This window comes from Felis catus, chromosome D3, assembly GCF_018350175.1.
Source record: "Felis catus isolate Fca126 chromosome D3, F.catus_Fca126_mat1.0, whole genome shotgun sequence".
Taxonomy (NCBI): domain Eukaryota; kingdom Metazoa; phylum Chordata; class Mammalia; order Carnivora; family Felidae; genus Felis; species Felis catus.
This window is the reverse complement of record NC_058379.1, coordinates 34,597,066-34,617,991: the sequence shown is the minus strand read 5'-3', so window position 1 is coordinate 34,617,991 and position 20,926 is coordinate 34,597,066. Positions and strand designations below refer to the sequence as shown.

The 20,926-nt window shown below is 40.9% G+C and overlaps 1 protein-coding gene and 1 long non-coding RNA gene across 4 annotated transcripts in view; one reads left to right on the top strand and one right to left on the bottom strand.

The window, feature by feature from the left end:
- Positions 1-4,610: 4,610 nt before the first annotated feature.
- Positions 4,611-7,208, bottom strand: LOC109493321. Its single transcript, XR_002147498.3, has 2 exons — positions 7,067-7,208; positions 4,611-6,713 (listed from the first exon to the last, which is right to left on the bottom strand). It is a non-coding gene; the product is annotated as an uncharacterized LOC109493321 (long non-coding RNA).
- Positions 7,209-7,392: 184 nt separating this feature from the next.
- Positions 7,393-20,926, top strand: part of VAPA (VAMP associated protein A) — a 52,828-nt gene continuing 39,294 nt past the window's right edge. The window contains exon 1 of one of the 3 annotated variants that reach the window (XM_045042395.1): positions 7,393-7,689. In XM_045042395.1, the coding sequence (XP_044898330.1) occupies positions 7,611-7,689 (79 nt within the window). In that variant the 5' untranslated portion in view covers positions 7,393-7,610. The remainder of the gene's footprint in view (positions 7,690-20,926) is intronic. The other 2 variants (XM_011287980.4, XM_045042394.1) reach the window with 2 other exon arrangements.

Here is a 20,926-nt window from a genome sequence, read left to right as displayed (position 1 = left end):
CTCATTTAATTTTCACAACAATCTTGTGAGGTAAATGGTTTTATTATCCCCATATAAATGACAGAGTCAGAAATTGAACCCAGCTTTGAGTAAGCCTGAGTTCTCATCCCCAAGCTATTGTTTAAAATGGCCAGGATAGGGTCTCCTGTTTGGCTCAGTTGGTTAAGAGTCAGACTCTTTAATTTTTTTTAACGTTTACTTTATTTTTGAGAGAGAGAGAGAGAGAGAGAGAGAGAGAGAGAACGAGCGGGGAGAGAGAGGGAGACACAGAATCTGAAACAGGCTCCAGGTTCTGAGCTTTCAGCACAGAGCCCGACGCGGGGCTCGAACCCACGGACTGTGAGATCATGACCTGAGCCGAAGTCAGACGCTTAACTGACTGAGCCACTCAGGTGCCCCTATACGTCAGACTCTTGATTTCAGTTCAGGTCATGATCTTGTGGTGGGTGAGTTCCAGCCCATGTCTGGCTCCACACTGACAGTGCAGAGCCTGCTTGGGATTCTCTCTCTCTCTTCCCCTCTCCGTCTGTCCCTCCCTCCCATCTCAAAAACCAAAGCAAAACCCAACCCTACAAATCAAAACAAAACCAAACAAAACACAAACAGCCCGAGAGAAGCTACTGAAATGCAAGGAGATAGTAATAATACTGTTACAGAGTGAAATGAACAACCTATTTGTGCTAAACAAAACAAATGTTTTTAGCCTTTCATTTTATTGCGGTAAAAGTTATCTGACATAGAATTTACCAGGTTAACCATTTTTAAGTTTACAGTTCAGCAGCATTAAGCGCATTCACACTATCTTGCTGCCATTACCACCATCCAGCCACAACTGAACAGAAACTCTATAACCATGAAAATCTAACTCCCCATTCCCATTCCCCGCCCCCCTGCTCCCCAGAAACCACCATTCTACTTCCTGTCTTATTTCACTTAGCTTAATTAATTCACTTCCTGGTTTATTTCACTTAGCATAATGTCTTTCAAGTTTCATTCCTATAGGAGCATGTGTCAGAATTTCCTTTTTAAGGCTGAATAATATGGTCTTGTATGTATCTAGCATGTTTTGCTTAACCACGCATCTGTTGGACGTCACGGCTGCTTTCAGCTTTTGGCTATGGTGAATAATGCTGCCAGGAACATCAAATTTTTTTGTTCTTGGAGGTAAACAACAACAACAAAACACCACCACTACCACCCACAACAACAACCACGAGCTGCAAAACACCCTCCAGAGAAAATAAAGTGCTCTAGTAGAAAATCTCAGAAAGGTGAGTGAGTGAGTGTGAGTGTGTGTGTATGAGTGCGGGCCTGTGCGTTTATATGTACCTGGGTATAAAAAATGGCACGATCTGGAAATGGCCAGATATCTGCAACGCATTTCCCGACTCTCAAGGATTGAATGACTTCTGACAATTCTTCCATAATCCCTTTCAATTCCTTCTCTTAAAGCCCACCACGCATTGGATTATGCTTAAGTCCATTTAGACCATCAACATTTTCAGGACTGAAAGTAAGTATTAGTCTTCTTTGTGTCTGCCCTCCCCTATACCACAGGACTTGGCCCAAAACAAGTCGTCAACCAGCAACGGGAATAAAGGAAAACAAAAAAAGAATCCTCATTATTTTCAGAATACCCTAGGAAATTATTTCTGGTTTTTAAAGTTTCTCATTAAGAAGATAACATTTGGTTGTGGGTTTAAATGTCCAATAATGTACATATATATGGCTTATATTTCAAAGGAGATATCAAATTTTGTGAATAATCATGTCACAATCGTTAAATGCCAAGCACTATGCTAAGCACTTTATACACATTGTACCTTCTAGTATGTACAGCCAATATCGAATGTGGGATGTATTGTTGCCATGTGATAGATAAGGCCATAGTATTTAATCGTATGACAGGGATGGAGTCTGAATTCCAGTCTGTCTGATGTCCAAATCTATGTTTTTCACCCCACATCTACTCTAGGTTTTGTTAAGGCTATCCAAAGAAGCCAGTGTGTTCAGAGACTATGAGAAGTCAGGCAAGGTGTCAGATGTGGATTTTATGTTCATAGGCATCTTTTAATTTCTTCTTGCTGGGTTGCCTTCCAGAATAACTGTATTCATGGGAGAAAACACATTAAAAGCCACACTAGGGCCTGGTGACAATGGGGGAGACAGACATCCTCACTCTGTTCCTGATGGAGGTGTGAGTTGTTACAACCTTTTGGATAAAAGTATGCTGGGGCGCCTGGGTGGCGCAGTCGGTTAAGCGTCCGACTTCAGCCAGGTCACGATCTCGCGATCCGCGAGTTCGAGCCCCGCGTCGGGCTCTGGGCTGATGGCTCAGAGCCTGAAGCCTGTTTCCGATTCTGTGTCTCCCTCTCTCTCTGCCCCTCCCCCGTTCATGCTCTGTCTCTCTCTGTCCCAAAAATAAATAAAAACGTGGAAAAAAAAAAAGTATGCAATATATATTGAAATAGAAAATATCTTTGATCCAGTGATCCCAGAACTGGAAATCTCCCTGTGGAAATAAAAGCATTCTATGATAAAGATACACATACAAGGATGCTTATTGCAGTGCTGTTGGTTGTGATAAAAGCCTAGATCAATTTACATATTTACCAGTAAGGGAGCAAACAGTTCTATAGTAGGGTAATCTATTCTATGGATTTAGCTGTTAAAAGACTGAGTTAGAGGGGCGCCTGGGTGGCTCAGTCGGTTAAGCGTCCGACTTCAGCTCAGGTCACGATCTCACGGTCCGTGAGTTTGAGCCCCGCGTCGGGCTCTGGGCTGATGGCTCACAGCCTGGAGCCTGCTTCTGATTCTGTGTCTCCCTCTCTCTCTGCCCCTCCCCCGTTCATGCTCTGTCTCTCTCTGTCTCAAAAATAAATAAACGTTAAAAAATTAAAAAAAAAAAAAAGACTGAGTTAGATCTATGCCAAGACCTGGCCAGATATCAACAATATACTGCAAAGTGAATAAAGCAATGGTATGGTAATATGTTAGAATTCGTGTTAAAAAAAAAAAAGAAAAAGAAAAACCACACACACACCAAAAAGCAAACTGGCTATGTTTGTATAAGTATGGATAAAGTTAGAGAGTGATAACACAACTCAGGCAGTTAAACGGGTTACCCTAAGTGGAGTAGAAATTGGGAGGTGTAGGAAGAGACTTTTTGTCCATATGCTTGTGGATTATGTCATTTGTTACAATGACACATGTTGCTTTTACAGTAGAAAAGATTAACTGAGAAGACGCGTAGTCTTCAAACGATTTTTCATAAACAAAGATGATTAATCTCACACTCTTCACTGTTTTAAATGGCTATAAAAAGAAAAACCCCCAAGATAAGTCCTTTTTCTAACTCTTCTTCCAGCCTCGATTTTATCTGGGGAGACTCCCATCTGCCTTCTTTGAGGATCTATATTTCTCACGGATGTCTGACAAAGATGCCACAATAAGCACCACCAATTAATCCACATTTACATGACATTGCATCCCAGTGATACTTCCGGGCCTCGTACCTGTTTTGGTCAGTGGTCGGTCTCTATGACGTCTCTCTGTTTTGGACCCGTGCTTTTGTGTGCACTGACTCAGCTTCATTCCTGTTTTACCTGCAGCATCCTTGTTACTCAGTCAGGAGTCACTTGCTACTCAGCAGATATCCATCCTGTTGACCTCCTTCTTGCTCCACTCTTGGCTTCCCCGCTGCCTCCCTCACTGCAATACTCTAACATCCTAAGCTGAAAGAACACATCGAAGGGAAGCAGGTGCTTATAAAATTTGGGGGAGGGGTGGAGAAGCGGGCTCTGGATGAGGCTCCCCAGGAGTGACTCCAGGGCAAGACTGACCTGCCCCACCTGGGCAGCTGCCGTCTCTGAGGCTGCACCTCTTGCCTCTGACCCAGGGATCAGGAAGCTGGAGCCAAGAAAGGGCCGCTGCTCCTGCTGACCTGTAACAACGGTCTCTTGGCATCCAGGAAGCAAGCTAGTAAATGGCTGCTGGAGTGTTGGTGCAGAAAACTGCAAGTGTCTGGGGGTCCTCGCCTTGCCTCAGCAGAAAACAGCCATAAGGGACAGAAAGCTGGCCTTTACTCTCACGTCTAACTTTCAAATCTCGTTGGAGTGTATTTTACTACTCAAACTTACTTCGAGAACAGAATCCTAGCCACAAGAGAGCTACTTCATGTTTGTCTCTCCTGCTTGGATGTAGCCCTACAGGGGCAGAGACCATGTCTACTCGCTCACCATTATGCCACCAGCACCTACCACGGTCCCGGGCACACAGCAACAATTTCACATGTAGCATGTATAAGGCGACAATACTGGATGCAGGCACCACCCTAAGCTCTCCGTGTGTGTTAACTCATTTCATTCTCACAACAAGCCTCAGATGTAGGTATTTTTAGCCTCCCCAGTTTACACATGTAGAACAGGCACAGGGAGGTGATGTAAGCTGCTAAGATCATATGGTGATAAACAAGACTTGAACCAAGCAGTTCAGACCCAAGGTCTGTACTCTTACTCAACACGCTTTACTGCCTCAATGTTTATTGCAGGTATGAGCATTTCAATGTTTACTGAGTTGTATTCCACTGAGAATCACTGATCATATACAGATTCAAAATCACAGAGCACCTTTATAAAGTAAAGTTTAACGTGTTTAACTATGGAGAAGATGGTTATACTTTGTTACCATGGGTACTGGTAACTTTTTTAAAATTTTTATCCTTGCCAAACCTATGAGATAATCTGTCCAAAGGTGAATATTATTAGTGATTCAAGTGCGTCGAAGTAATATTCAAGGACTTCATACTTCTGAGACTCATAAAAACTTCTTAGTAGCTAGAGAAATATACTTGAGTATACATATACTCAACATACATGTATATATACTTTCTCTTTGCTAATACCTTAAGAGAACTTTATATAAAGTTCTCTTTATATATATATATATATACACACATATATACGTGTATACATATATATATATATATATATACATATAAAACCTTAGAGAGGGATTGCACACGAGTGAGAGAGCAAGCACAAACAATGAACACTGTTCTCTTAATCATTTTCAGTTTTCATTTCATTGTGGCTTTGGGAAAGGCAAAAATGTACAGGATGGAAAATTGGGCAACTTCTCCCCCATAGTTTAGCTCTATTACTGCCATGAGATGTTCTCACCTGCGTTTTCATTTCTCTATTTAACAACAAAAGTAAAACTTGCTGATATTCAGTTGTTCTGAAAAGAGTGTGATGATGTTTGTAAGGATCTTTGAACTGCTGGAAGAAACGTATTCATAAATACCAAAGCAGAAGCCACTTAAATAGTGCACTATTTAATGAGGAATAGACGATTCAGGAGGACTCTGAGTCATTATGAATTTAATGCTCTAAAATAGTAATAGGGGTATTATTCCAAAGATGTTTCATGTATTCTTAGACTGCCAGATATTTAAATTCTTATAGAGTTTAAGACCTATATCTATATGATATTTGAAGCCATACTGAGAAGACAAAAACGGTTGATCCCAAAGGTGATGACTTAAATGGACTTGAAAACTGGAATACATCCAATTCAGGCTTCCCATTGAATTCATGGTGAAGGGGCAACCATTGTCCCATATGGAAGTGACTGAGAACTTCCTCAGCATGTTATACTTGCTAATTGCTGTTTGTACACTGGGATTCCCAAATACTTTCCGGTAAGAGAAATGTCTGTCTAGCCGTGGAGAAGCCAGTTCAGCCAAGGCTAATTTGCCCATGGATAACAGTTCCCAGGCAAGCAAAGATACTGGAAGTTGTGACAGCTTCGGGTTGTTGGTTCACAACTAAACATGTGTGAGACACCATCCTATGGAGTAATTGTTAACCTTACCTTTTTTTTTTTTTTTTTAACCTTAAGCCCTCTTTTGGTAAACATACAATCGTTGTATTTTCCTTTAATGATGATTGAAATTTCAAAATAAATTTTGTGAATAAAAAGAAATCAAAGGAAAGGTAAATTTAGAATGTACTTTTCAAACTATTTAAGCACTCCCATCCCATCCTCCGAGGTTTTTCACGGCTTAAGATACATTCTTCTTGTGTATTCAATCTTCTGCGAATGCTAGGTTAGCTATTCTGGAGAGCTATTCCCAGATGGGCTTTGATACATTTTTTGCACTTGAAAACTTTGGACTTTGTGCCTAAGCTTAGATTACTGTTCATTTGCTCATTTATTTTCAAGACAAACTGGGCTCCTCCGTGGTGGCAGCATCAATATGTCCTTTCTTTTGTGGTGCTTCCTAGAGACTTCAAGTAGTTCTGGACAGATTTATTTACGGCACGTTCATTTGTTTCATTTGATGTTCCTGTCCCTGATTACCCTGGCAATCGGGGAAAGATTTGTCACCACCTTTGCTCACGAGATTTTCCTCATTTGGTTCAGTTTACTACACGCTATCATAACGATGCAGATGGAATTCATTTCCAATACGGGAACGTGAACAACTGTTTCGGTTTTGGTCTATCATTAATAAAACCCAAGAACAGACGCCAGCAACTGAACGCTGTAGATTCTGACTTCTATTTCTAGCTTGGTAAATGTGCCTTGTCAGATTTCTCCAACGCCGCGTTTGCTTCCTAAACGTGGTGTGTTTCCTATTTGCTTTCCATCACTGGATTGAATTCAGGAAGCAGTAGACGTTGGCTTGGAATACGACAGAGAATGTAGCCCTACCAACAGAGGGATGGGTCGATTTAGAGAACAGATTGACAATTCCTGGCCTGTTTTCCACAGGGCATATTTTATATTTCTAAGCGGGAGATCTCGGGTCAGTTTTCAAAAAAAAATTTTTTTTTTCTTCTTAGCACAGACGAGACGATATCTGAGAGCCAAAAATGAGCGTCAGCGAGCCCCACCCCATTCGCCGCCAACGGACCTCAGTCTCCTTCCCGCCCACAAACAGCCACTACTACAATTCCCAGCAAGCATCGCACAGTGCCGCACAAGGGCCAGGTCCCACTGGTATGCTGGGAGTTGTAGTGAGTGAACCTGACCACTCTTTCCTTCCACTAGGCATTCTCACTTGGAAGATGGTGATGTGCTGCTATAGCAGTTACTCCACTTTCGTAATCGGAGCTAAACGTGACCAAAGATTGCGCCCTTCTGCCCTGCGTTGCGCATCGCGTCGGTGCCACGGGGCTTAGCTCCGCCCCCTGCCCACACCCGTTCCCCTGACAGCTCGAGCTCCCGGCGGCCGAGAGGCCCAGATTGCGCAGGCGCACCAGCCGGCGCCGCGCTGGGCAGGACTTGAGGGCGGGACGAGAGCTCGGGGCTCCCGGCCGCCGGGGCGCGCACGTAGGCACGCAGGGGCCGTCACGTGGGGCGCCGAGGATCGCAGTGCGCGTGGCCGCGGCGGCTGGTGTGGGGTTGAGTCAGTTGTGAGACCCGGAGCTGCTGACCCAGCGGGCGGCCCGGTGGCCCGGCCACAGAGCGGCAGGCGTCGGGGGTTCGGGAGCGGTGAGCTGGCCGCATCATAGAGCTCGGCCGAGCCGGCGCCGCCGTCGTCCCCCGCCCCCAGCTAGCAAACCGCCGCCGCGGGCGCGCCCCCGCTCTGCGCTGTCTCTCCGATGGCGTCCGCCTCCGGGGCCATGGCGAAGCACGAGCAGATCCTGGTCCTCGACCCGCCCACAGACCTCAAATTCAAAGGTAGGCAGGGAGAGGGCAGCTGACCGGGGTGGGGCGGGCGGACGGCGAGATTTACGGTGGGTGGGGGGGTAGAGGGAAGGTCGGCGGCTGGCCGCGAGTGAGCGTCCCCTCCCCCACGGCCCGGCACTTTCCATTCTCCGGCTGCGCCCCGCTTCTGCCCTCGGCCCGCCTGCTCCGCGCCCGGCCCGCTCCCTCCCTCGCCCGCTCGCGCCTCGGTGCGCGCGCCGGCCGGGGCGAGGCGGAGGGGCCCGGCCCTGGCGCCGCCGCCGCCATCTTGCGGTCCCGCGGGGGCGCCTCCCGGGTGCTGTCCGCGCCGCTGCCCGCGCCTGGCACTTGTCCTTGGCCCCCGAGGGCCGTCGGGCGTTGTCTGGGAGGGTGTGGGTGGGCGGTGACCTTAGAGCGTGCGCTCTGGTCTGCGGCGGGAAGGGGGGCTCTGGGGGTGGCGCAAGTGCGTCGGTCGCCGGCGCCGGCTGTCAGCGGCGGTGGGAGGCGAGAGGCGAGGCAGCGGTGCGGCGGCCCTGGACTCGGTTCCGAGAGAGAACCACCCTTCGGCCTCGAGCAGGGCCTGGGTGGAGCCGGCCCTCGGCCCTCGCAGAGGGAGTTGCTGCCTCCCTTTTTACCTTGTTTAGAACTCGCTGTCAGGTACCTGGAGCGCTAGGGAGGCGGAGAAGCCCGTGAAGTTCTCTGGTTATGACTTACCCGGTTGTGTTGGCAGAGACCCAAGCGCGTGCGGGCAGGAAGGCTATGCGTCAGCCCGGGAATTGATAGTAGTAGGTTAATAGTAGACGTCTTCCTGGTCCTCCCGTGTGACATTTCAGCTCACCTTCCGCGCAGGGCGGACCTGGTGTTTGTCTGCTCTTGTTTAGCCCCCTAACTTAGCTTATTTGCCGCGGAATCTTCCGTATTGGTGACTTTTGCCTTTGCGTTGCGGTTTATGTGGGGGCCGATGAGGTGTTACTCAGCTCTGGAGCGTCCTTGTATATTTTGTAGCAACGCCTGTGATGAATTGTTAGTCCGATTTTGGTGATTCCTGAGGAACAATCTAAGGGGCCCCTTGGCCCATTTGGGTACTTTAGGGAAGAGAGTTAAACTAGTTTCTTTTTAGGAATACTGAAAGTGTGTGGAGATCCAAAAGCAGATTCCTTGCTGTCTTCGTTTAAGTGTATTGCGAATCGCCTTTTGGATGATTCCTTATCTTGTATTTCAATTTCAGCAGCTCCCATGAGAAAATTTTTGTGAAATGTGTAGCTATTCCAGTGCTTAAAACAAATGAAATCCTTCGCTGTTGTACAAGATTGAGTCCAAAGGAAAAACAGTTGTTTTCCATAGGAAACGTTTTGAATAGTTTCAGGGATTTTAAAATACTGTCTTCTGGTATTATGAGAGTAATATTGTGTAACTTCTTTATTTTGTAAGCTTTGTAGTACATTTCCAAATATCTTTGAGTGGAAATGTAAGTGAGCTCCTTTTCTAGTAAGGGTTTCAAGACCACTCTTAAATATTTTGAGGGGCACTAAGTGCGTCTTATTGTAACAAGTTCATGTATGTGGCATGCTGTCACATAGCTTTAGCTGAAAGAAAAAAAAAACACCTTTGGGGAATCATGAAATTAACTTATTTTAGGTAGACATTGTCTTTGGTTGGAGGAATTTAATGTAAATCTTTATAATTGTATATAACATATATTTTTGAGAAGTTAAAAGAATTTTTGCTTTTACTTTTTGACAGGCTGAGTTTACAAAGTAAATTTCTTTTACTAGATGAGCATGTGTGTATTACCATTAGGGACTTAGAATCATTAAAAAGCCAATTTTAGGCCAGGAAATGTCTACAGTGTTTGAAGCTTTCTCCCTAGAGAAGTTGTAATGTTGCCATAGTAAGAGACTAATAATAGTGGAGAACAAGCTAAAAACAAAAAAACCACCTAAAACCCTACACAGTAATATTCATATAGTTCACTTACTTCAGGTATCGAAGAGTTATTACTTATGATTATAGAACAGGTTCTTCTTGTGTTAGGATGAAAGTAATTCACGAGGACCATTTTTAAAAGTTTGGACATCTATAACCACTTTTTAAAATTGACTTTAAAAAAAGTGTTTCATTGAAATGTTTATAGAAACACATTCAGCTGGGCCACTTGGCGAACACTTACTGAAAGCTTTGTGCCATCCCTAGATTTGATTAAGACTAATTCAAGTTACTAGTTTCTGTTTAGGCCTTGAGTGCTAAACAAGGTGGGGAAGGGATTTACAGGTTGTAGTTTAATGGGAAAAGTATACGGTTAAACAGTAAACTGTGTTAGGTTTTATCTTTGCCCTTGAAGAACTCTGAGACTAGTGAGGGAGACGCAAAAGGCAGATAGGTGCTGTAACAAGAGGCAAAACTTGAATGAAGAAAAAAGCCCGCCCGTTGGGAAGCTTTCTTAGAAGAGGCTTATTTTCATTTTGGGGGGAAGGATTGGGCTAGGGAGTGGTTGTTTACTCAACCCCTGATGGGAGAGAACGTGTGGCTTATACTTAAGTACCCTGTCAGTTTGCTGTGTGCTTCTGTTCTAGGGTGGGATAAAGGAGAGGATTGGGAAGGAGGAGGGATAGGATGAATTGGGAGGTGACCTTTGGTGTCATTTGATTCTTTCTTAATCTTATTCTTCTACTCAGAGGTAAATCATTTGCTTTGATGTATTCAGTTGCACAGTTCAACACTAGGAGACTCATTTAGAATCAACAATGTATGCTTAGTTTGATAAGGCTATAAAGTCATTTCATTCTGACTTGCCCTAAATCACCTGTAAATTTTAGTTTAAGTCTATTAAAAGATAGTTTGCAAAATTCTTTATCATTCAGTAGGTTTATTCGAATTAGTTTGAACTCTACGTTTGACTAGGATGGATTCTCTTAAGTGACTCATTTAATCATTCTGAGAATAGGTGGTGAATTTTTCTGTCACATACCTAACAATCATCTTGGTACGAATTATCAGCATTTTGCACAATTATGGAGAAACAGATACCAGTTTAATGCATTTTTTAAATACCTTTGTATCTTACTTAAAAATTTTGTTTTAGGGGCACCTGGGTGGTTCAGTCGGTTGAGCGTCCAGCCTTCAGCTCAGGTCATGATCTCGAGGTTCGTGAGTTCAAGCCCCACATCCAGACTTGATTGCTGTTAGCCTGTCAGCGTGAGCCCGCTTCCGATCCTCTGTCCCCCTCTCTCTGCCCCTCCTCTGCTTGCATTCTCCCAAAAATAAGTCAATATTAAAAAGTTTTTTTGTTTGATATGATTGTCAATATACGAAAGTGCTTTTATAATGGTGTAACGAATTCTACAGTAGCTCTTCTGTTGCATTGGTTTAATGAAAAAGAGGTAGGTATTTTCAAATTATGTTGAAACCCTGGCAGTAATTTGACACAGAACTCAGATTTGAAATTTGATGTTAACATATGAGAGGCTATTTTTTTTTGTCCTTGATTTTTTTACTATTATGAAATTTCTTCCTTTGTAGTATACGTTTTGTTTTTCCTACTTACTAGTAATTTTGGGGAAAAGTTGGAAGAAGGAAATTTAGAAAATGCTAAAATAAATTGTGAACATATTCTTCCTGCTAATAATCCGAGAAAGGAAAATAGAGCAAAACCGTTGTGTTGAAGGTGGCCCGTCACAATATCATGCCAATAAAGAAAATTAAGCTTTCCGAGGGCCCCAGGAACCTGTGGTGTGTCAGCCAGAGCATCTTTGAATAGCACGTTACTAAGAAGTACAAATGAGGATAGAGAGTACTTTTGCTCTTGGCAGATACTTGGCACATTTTTAGGTGTTTCGCATCAGCTCCTATTTCACAGTGGCTGCATCAGATCCCTGAGGTGATTTCCCCCCTTTCCTGGGCCATGGATGACGTCTTACTACTCCATTCCTTAAAAGCTTTCAAGTAGCTCTTGATTGCCCACTGGATAAAAGTCTGATTTTTTTTTTTTTTTTTTTAGTGTGGCATTTAAGCCCTTCCATTTTGTGCTGTCTTCTCTTGTAACACCTGCTCATCTGCACACATCCATACTTTCTTGCCTGAGAAAGAAAAACCCTCCTCATATCCAAGCTTGTTTGTTCTGCTGTTTTTGTTGATTAAGGTAAAATCCCTCATGACTCACGCTTCGACCATGTTCCCTCAGATATTTTCCCTCTCATGTTTTCAACCACTGGGTTCTTCTTTTAAACATATAAATACACTTAATTTTTTCATTTTAAAAAGAAGCAAACAAAATACTTCTTTGACTCCCAACTCCTTCTGGTACATGTCCCTCCCTGTCCCTCATTTCCTTTGCAGTCAAACTTCTTGGAAAAATAGTCCATGTTCATTCACTATCTGTCCTGTATCTCACCTCCTGTTCACTGTAGTACTACTCTCTCTTCACTGCTTATTGATTGCCAACCACATTGATCATTTCCAATTTTTATCTCTCTTTGGCACTTGACATTATTGGCAGTTCCACATTTTAAACAATTGTTTTCACTTCCATATACTTCTAATTTTCTAATTTGCTCCCTTTATTGTCTCATTTGTGGGCTTTTTAAATGCTCATGTTTCTGAGGTTCTGATTTGTTTTTTGTTTTATCTCTGTAAACTTTCCTTGTTCAGTCTCATTGTTTTGATGGCTTCTCTTTCTTTTCCTTGCTCTCTTTGCATATGTTGGTACACACTCAAATTAGTATTTTTTTTGTAATGTTTATTTGTTTAATTTTGAGAGAGAGAGCGCACAAGCCAGGAAAATGGCAGAGAGAGAGAAGGAGGCAGAGAATCCAAAGCAGACTCCAGGCTCTGAGCTGTCAGCACAGAAGCCAGACAGGGGGCTCGAACTCATGAACCCTGAGATCATGACCTGAGCTGAAGTTGGGTGCTTAACCGACTGAGCCACCCAGGTGTCCCTCAAATTTGTATTTTAATTGGGACTTTGTTGTCAGTTTTAGAATTACTTAGTGACTATCTGGATTTGAGTTGTAACTCAGACACTTCAAACTCAGCATATCCCAAACAGGTGTTTTTTTTTGTTTTTTACAACCCAAGCCTGTGCGTCTTCCCATCTTTTTAATATTTTGGTGGCATCGTGATTACTCATACAGAAATACTCTGTATGTCTACTAATTAAAATCTGTATTTCTACATTCCAGACATAATTCTTGAATCTGTACCCTTTAATGAAGCTTTACTTTTAAATTCACTTATTTTAATTTGTTTATACAATAAAGATTTGACTTTCTGCTCTATGTAGTAAGTGTTGAATAAGTGTTAGAATTACAGTTTGAGTAAAATACAATCTTTGTTTTCATGAGGCAGTTCTAATGGGAGAGATAGACACTAATTGCCTAATTAGAAGAAGGAAATGTAACTATGAAGAGGAGTGTAGTGCTATAAAAATGTAAAAAATGGGGGCGCGTGGGTGGCTCAACCAGTTAAGCGTCTGCCTTCGGCTCAGGTCATGATCTCACAATTCATGGGTTCGAGCCCTGCATTGGGCTCTATGCTGACAGCTTGGAGCCTGCTTTGGATTCTGTGTCTCCATCTCTCTCTGCCCCTCCCCTGCTTGCGCGCTGTCTCTCTCTCTCAAAAGTGAATAAACATTAAAAAAAAAAAAATTTAAAAAAAGTAAAATATCTTCCTGGTCAGGGAAGACACAATTGGATTAAGATTTTCTAATATGAGTAGAAGCTATTAACCTAGGTGAAAAAGAAAGAAAAATACAGTAGAAGCAGCATGTGTTTACAAAGCTCCTGTGGCAGGAGGGAACATGAAGCGTTTACTGTTACTTAACCTGTTAAAGTAATATCTCATGTTATTTACAAGCCTGAGTCAGTGTAACAGTAGTGGAGACAGCCAAGGTGAGTGTGGTGCTGGTTTGTAGGTTGACTAAAGAGTTTTGTTTTTATCCTGGCCCACTGAGAGATTTAAGCAGGTGGAATGGTAGAAATAGAGGGAATGGAGTGATAATCACATTTGTATTTAAAAAAAGCCATAATTCTGGGGGCGCCTGGGTGGCTCAGTTGGTTAAATGTCCATGGTTTAGGCTCAGGTCATGATCTCACAGTTTCATGGGTTCCATGCTGACAGTGCTGAGCCTGCTGGGGATTCTCTGTCTTCTCTCTCTGTTCCTCCCCCATTCACACGGTCTCTGCTTCTCTCTAAATAAATAAATAAACTTAAAAAAACATAATTCTGGTAACGTAAAGTAGTATTAGAAGGGAGATAGAGATGAATTAGTTTCCTCAGTCCAGCCAAGAGGTGACTACTTGATTTGAGGGACTGGTATTAGAGATGGTGAAAAGTTCAGGAGGATCAAGCCAGTGAAACTTGGTGGTCTATTAGATATGCTCACAGAGAGTACAGGTATCTTGGCCGTCTCTGAGATTCCTCGCTTATGTAACTGGAGCAATGGTGGTGCTGTGTGCTGAGCTAAAAAAGGAAACACTGGAGGGGCGCCTGGGTGGCTCAGTCGGTTAAGGGTCTGACTTTGGCTCAGGTCATGATCTCACAGTCCATGAGTTCGAACCCCACGTTGGGCTCTGTGCCAACAGGTCAGAGCCTGGAGCCTGCTTCAGATTCTGTGTCTCCCTCTCTCTCCCTCTGCCCCTCCCCTGCTCACGATCTGTCTCTGTCTCTCAAAAATAAATATTTTAAAAAAATTAAAAAAAAAGAAACAGTGGATATTTGAATGAGGACCACATGCATTTTACTTGGGGTTGTGGGAGAGTGGTAGGATGAGGATCCTCATCTCATTAGGTATGTTAGATGTGTTTAGGACCCTTCAAGATATTAATGGAAAGGTAACTAGTAGGTTTTGGTTATATGGATGTGTTTTTCAGGGAGAAGTCTGGGCTTTGGGGAATTATTTATTTCAGGTGATTATCTCTTGTCTTTTCTCTACTAGTCTGTAAACAGGCCTGCTTTTCTCCAGTGTCTCTCTTTAGCCACACTGCTGCTAGAACTACCCTTTGTAAAATGCAAACCTCATATTCTTGCTCCCTTGGTTAATAAAGAACCTGGCATATTTTCCCATTACGTAGATGAAAAAGTCCAGAATCCACTGCCTGCCACCCCATTTCTCTTCTGCACATAGCTTTAGGTTATATGAAACCATTTTCCCAAACACTTTAAGCTGTTGCAAGACTTTGCACATGCTCTGTCCAGAATATTATTCTCCCTCATATCTGTCAAGGAGTCTCCAAGAATCTCTTCCTTTTGTGAAGTCTTGGATTCTTGCAGTCCAAGTTGGTCACTGCTTTCTTCAGGCCACTATTGAAGCCTGTGCTTATCTGTGATAATCAGCACTTACATACCACATAACACAGTATTTATATTTACGTATTTTTTCTCTCCCAAACTTTAGGTTAACTACTTGAGGATATATTCATTTCTTTTATTTTTACATCCATGGTAACAGGATCTGGCATGGGTGATTGCCCAATAAAGTTGATGTATTGATAGGACTCCAGTGGTTTCTCCTATAATTCCCATGTTTTTCGTCTTGGATCTTTTTTCTGTAGGGTTTTTCATCTGCCTTTGCAGGTAGTTGTGGTTTTAAAATTTTTTAGTTTCAGGAAAGGGATAATAGGGTATTTTGTTAAAAGCTGACTAACCATAGATTTTTTTTTTCTTTTTTGTGCTTCACCTTTTCATTTGTGGAGTGACAGGCAGGATTAGGTGATTTCCTGGGTGTTCTGGCCCTAAGGATTTTGAATATGTGTGACATCTGAGAACAAAAAGAAAACACGATTTTTCAGTAAAGTAGACAAATAATATACAGTAAAACATTGGTTTGTGAGCGTAATTTGTTCCGGAAACCTGCTGTAATTCAAAGCTCTCGTATATCAAAGCAAATTTAACCATTGGCTCAGTTGTGATCATGTGATGTTCGGCATCATGTACTACTCGTATCGCAATATATCACTCATTTATCAAGTTGAAATTTATTGAAAATGTTTGCTTGTCTTGCGGAACACTTGCAGACCAAGTTACCCACAATCCAGGGTTTTATAGTGTAAGGAATTGGGAAAACTTGAGTTATACTTCAGAGTTTAATATTTTCTGATTGTCAGTATTGGTAATTTTCTTATTGGTTTACTGCATTAGTTACCTTTTATTAATTTTATATTTTAGACTGAAAGCGAGCAGGGGAGGGGTAAAGGGAGAGAGAGAGAGAGAATCTTCAAGCAGCCTCCACATCCAGTACAGAGGCCCAGTGTGGAACCTGTGGGGCTTGATCTCACTACATTCAGATCATGACCTGAGCTGAAATCTAGTCAGATGCATAATGGACTGAGCCACCCAGGTGCCCCTGTATTAGTTACCTTTTAATTTCCTTTAAGTAAGTCCTTCCTTTACCATGCAGAGATGTTCTGTGAAGAGAGTTTAGTAAGCACGCTTTTATTTTTTTAGATGCACTTCCTGATCTTTTTCTTGTGCTTTTGTATCTTAACCTTGATAGATTCATTGAAGTCTTATCTGCCTTTCAGAGGAGAAAGTGGTTAATACAGGATAGATCCTCAACCTTAAAAAGTTGTTTTAGAAGAAAATTAAATGTAAGAAGGGAGCTATTGTATGCAAATCCTTGTTTATTATAACTGAAATGGGACACAGATTACTAGATAAAAAGTTTAAAACTTCTTATGAAAGCTTTCAAACATTCATAAAAGCATAATGAACTTTTATATACTTAAATTTCATATACTTAAGTTTAATGATTATTAGCATTTTATATTTGTTTAGTTTTTGTTTGCTGTATATATATTTTTTTTAATGTTTATTTTTGAGAGAGAGGGAGAGAGAGACAAATCGTGAGTGGCAGAGGGACAGAGAGAGAGAGACATAGGATCCAAAGCAGGCTCCAGGCTCTGAGGTGTCAGCACAGAGCCCTAGGTGGGGCTCGAACTCACGAACTGTGAGATCATTACCTGAGCCGAAGTTGGACGCTTAACCTACTGAGCCACCCAGGCGCCCCAGCTGCTGTATAGATTCTGGATAACGACATTTCAAACCTAAATACTTGAGTTTGCTTTTCTAATAAACAGACGTTTTCTTTACGTAGTTGTGATGTCATTATCTTAAAACCAAAAATAATTATTTAACATCATCTAATATTTAACCTGTTGAAGATTTCCCCAATTGTATGTACTTCTATTTTTTATTTTTTAAAGTTTATTTATTTTGAGAGCGAGAAAGCGAGCAGGGTACGGACAGAAAGAGGGAGAGAAAGAGAATCCTAAGCAGGCTCTGCACTGTCAATGTATAGTCTGAAGTAGGCTCAAACTCAGGAATGGTGAGATCATGACCTCAGCTGATGCTTAAGTGTCTGAGCCACCCGGTCTCCCCTGTATGTCTGTTTTTTAGCTGGTTTGTTCAGCTTACGCATTGCATTTGTTTGTCGTGTATCCGAGTCTTAATTTTAAACACTGCTTCCCCCACTTTTTTTTTTTTAATCATACTCTTGTTGAGAAGGTCAGGTGGTTGAATTGTCAAATAGTCTAGGTATGTGTGGGATGTCTTTCCTGTAAATTTGGATTTAGATTTGAGGGCTTGATTAGATTTAGGTCAGTATTTGGTGGTAAAAATAATTCATGGATGGAATTGTGTCACATCAGGGATAGACAGTGTCTGGTTTTCCCAGTTTTAGTGATGTTGATTGGTGGTAACAGCCTTACTTCCGCATTAAAAAGTTGCATAAATATGAGCCTGTTTATGGTAATATGCGCAAGAAAAAAGATTGGAAAGAAAATGTTAACAAGTCATTGGCTCTACTTTAGGATGTGAGTGTCTTTTGTATTTTTACTTTTCTGTTTTCCAGGACTTCTACAGTGAACTCTTTTTTTATACAGTGAACTCTTTTTTTTATAAGAGAGAAAAACTTAAAATTGTTTTGTTACTAGATAGCTTCGGAAGATGAGATCAGAAGGTTTTCATTTGTCCTTCCTATATTATTTTGTTTAATTTTTAATTAATATTTTAAGTGTTAACAGTCTGAGGTCTTAATTTTTTTTAATAATAGGGCAAGTTATAGAAAGGTAAATAGAAAACAAGTCCAATGTTTGCAACCTTCCAGTAACAGATCACAAATCAAGGTATATAAAGACAAATAGAAAACCATGATTATCTCAAAGTAGATCTTATTTATATATCTAAATCTAATTTGTAAATCATAACTATATAAATGTGTCGTTTCTTTGAGCTCTTGCTATTGGCATCAATTGATGGTCTCTTGTAAGAAGTATGACAAGTTTGTTTGGGGGTATTTACTTCTCTGAGAATAGCTTCTGTTTATAGATTCTGTTAAAGAGCCAGGTGGCTCTAAGCAGCAGATAGATTTTTAGGATCCCTCTTCCCCCAGTGTTGATTGTTTCATGGTGAGCACCTAACCCAGGGCCAGCCAATACATATGCTGATGACTGATTAGTCAAAATTTTGATGCCGCCCCTTTAAACACACTTAGTTTAGATGCTAGGCTTTAGGTCTTTAAAGCAGGCTGATTTGTGCCACGTTTAAGCAGAAGCAACTCCGTTGAGAGAGAAGAGGGAGAGAAAAGCAGGCCAGAGATCTTGAAGTCCCAGGAACCAGTTTCTCTTGAATGCAGCCTCTTCTTTTGAGGCCAGCTATACTTCATTTCCTGTGTCCTAGAGACTCTTTATATCTTTATAATAAACTCTTAAGTGTGATTTTTGTTCTTCATAATAAATTCATTGATTAAACAAGATTGGACTTCATAATTTGTGAAAATATGTTCAACTTAATGATTGTCCACATACTTCACTTTATGAAAATAATCTAAAACCAGTGTCTTAAATTTTTATGGGAAAAAGATTCATATAGATGTTTTTGAAGACTTGTCATTGATATGACATAGTTTGCCTGGTTGCTTTTCACTGGCATTTGGAATGTTCTTATAACTAGAGTAATCGTGAACATTTTGTACTGTTTTCAAAATTCAGGTTTAAATGAATTAGTGTAGTTAATGTGTATTTTAGCTTTTTAAGGGTGTGATTAAATTCAGTTACCATTTTTACAAATAGATATTAACTAAAAAAGAATTAACATGAGAGGACTTTAAAATACTTAGCTTGCAATACAATTTGTTAGGTTTCTTATGGGCCTGCATTTTTACAGCTTTTCTTTTGTAGCTCTGTGCTTCCATACATATCCGTGTACATACATATATCCATTTATATATATATTTAGTACTTGGATAATCTGACATGAATTGGAGTGACTACCATACTTTTAAAGGTATAGGGTATCTTTGTTTCCTGTTTAGTTGTTTTCTCTATTAAAAAAATTACCTTTATAACTTACCAGGGAAGATGAATCACTTGGTCTTGTTTGCTGAGTACTTTTCCCACTGCCAAAAACTTCAATAACAGTGAAATCCTCAGATGTGTTTTTCTGAATCTTTTCAGTTTTCCTCCAGCACGTTACAAATAAAAGATTTCATGAACAAATGAAACTAATATATGTACATGTTTAAAAGTCCCATCTGATTATAAAATAAGTGCTTAATGTAGAGAATTGAAAAAGGATGGAAAAGTGTAAAGCAAATAAAAATTACTCAATCTTACCACCTAGAAATAATCTGTTAACATTTGATATATTTCTTTTTATATATTTTGTGTGTATAATTCTGCGTACTTATATTCTGTATTTTTGTTAATACTACCATTTCTCATAGTACAAATATTTTCAAGAATTTTAGATCTGTAAATGGTGCTAAAAACATTTATTTTAATTTCTCTCCAAGTATGCATTTTCCTTTTATTTCCTACCATCTTACTTATCTAGACTTTAAAAACTTTTCTAAACTCTTCAGATAGGGAGCACTTCTATTTTAATAAAGATGTTAAATTAAGTAGCGTGCATCCTTTATGTTTGGCCGTGAATAGAAATGTTCTCTTTCAAGTAATTTTTTAGGTGTGTGTGCATCTTTTCTTTAGTAGATGGTTACACAGTGGAAGGACATAATTTGTATAAAGTTACAAATCAGAAGGATACTTCATTTCTGTGAAAAGATAATTTATTGTTTATGCTCTCCTTCCTGTTTTCAAGACACTGGGATTGTTAAAGTCAGTGAACAGCCTATGCATCAAAAGGTCTGAAAAAACACTTGTAAAATGTTTACAATAACTTTATGCAAAATGTTAATAAGGCTGTGAGAATTTAGGATTGAATTATCTGCCATTTTACCATGGAGTAGAAGATAGGCAGTAGGTGAAGTTGATCATAATGTCACTTTATTTTTTTTTTTAATTTTTAATTTTGAGAGAGAGAGAGAGAGAGTGCATGAGCAGGGGAGGGGCAGAGAGAGTGGGAGACACAGAATCTGAAGCGGGCTCCAGGCTCTGAGTTGTCAGAGCCTGATGCAGGGCTTGAACTCATGAACCGTGAGATCATGATCTGAGCCGAAGTCGGTTGCTTAACCAACTGAGCCACCCTGGCGCCCCCGTAATGTTACATAATTTTAAAGCCCAGAGGAGCCTTGGAAGGTCATTCTGTCTACTAATGACCCCTGTCTACTGCAGGGGTTAGACTGTCCTGGAGAAGTCAAGTGATTTGGTTGGGGTCAATCACCTGGTTAATAGTTTTAGCTCTTAAGCCTCAAAACCAGTGTACTGTGTTACAGTTTTTATGAAAGTCATAGTACACCATTGATGACAGGAACTAGCCCCTCCCTCTCCAAAAGGCTTCCAAAGGAACAAAGAAAATAGATGTTTTGACTTTTTACTTAGGTGCTTTTCCATGTGAAGGTAATGAGTGAGTATTTAACTGTGTGATCAGAACACTACTACATTATTTGAAAGTGGTAGAGGAGAAATAAGACATGGTTCCTGCTTATTGATGAATTCTTTTAGCTATGATTTTAAGACCCTAGAATGGGAACATTGATTTTTTCTTTTTGAATGGCTACACACTTCTGTACTCAGTGTATTTTGGAGATTTTTTTGTGATGCACTCTCATCATGTATTCATGATACATTATTAATGTCAGGATCCATATTTTTATAATTAATGTTAGTGAAATTTTATAACAAAATATGTTTAGTGTTTTTAAAACCTTCTTGAATAGCATTGACTCATTTTGTTTTCCAGAAAGTAGTACTCTGTTTATTTGGACAAAAATATTTGTACAATATAGTATTTATTCACTACCCTCTATGCCAGGGATTTTTACAGCTGCTGGGAATATGGTAGAGAACAGAACAAAGACCCA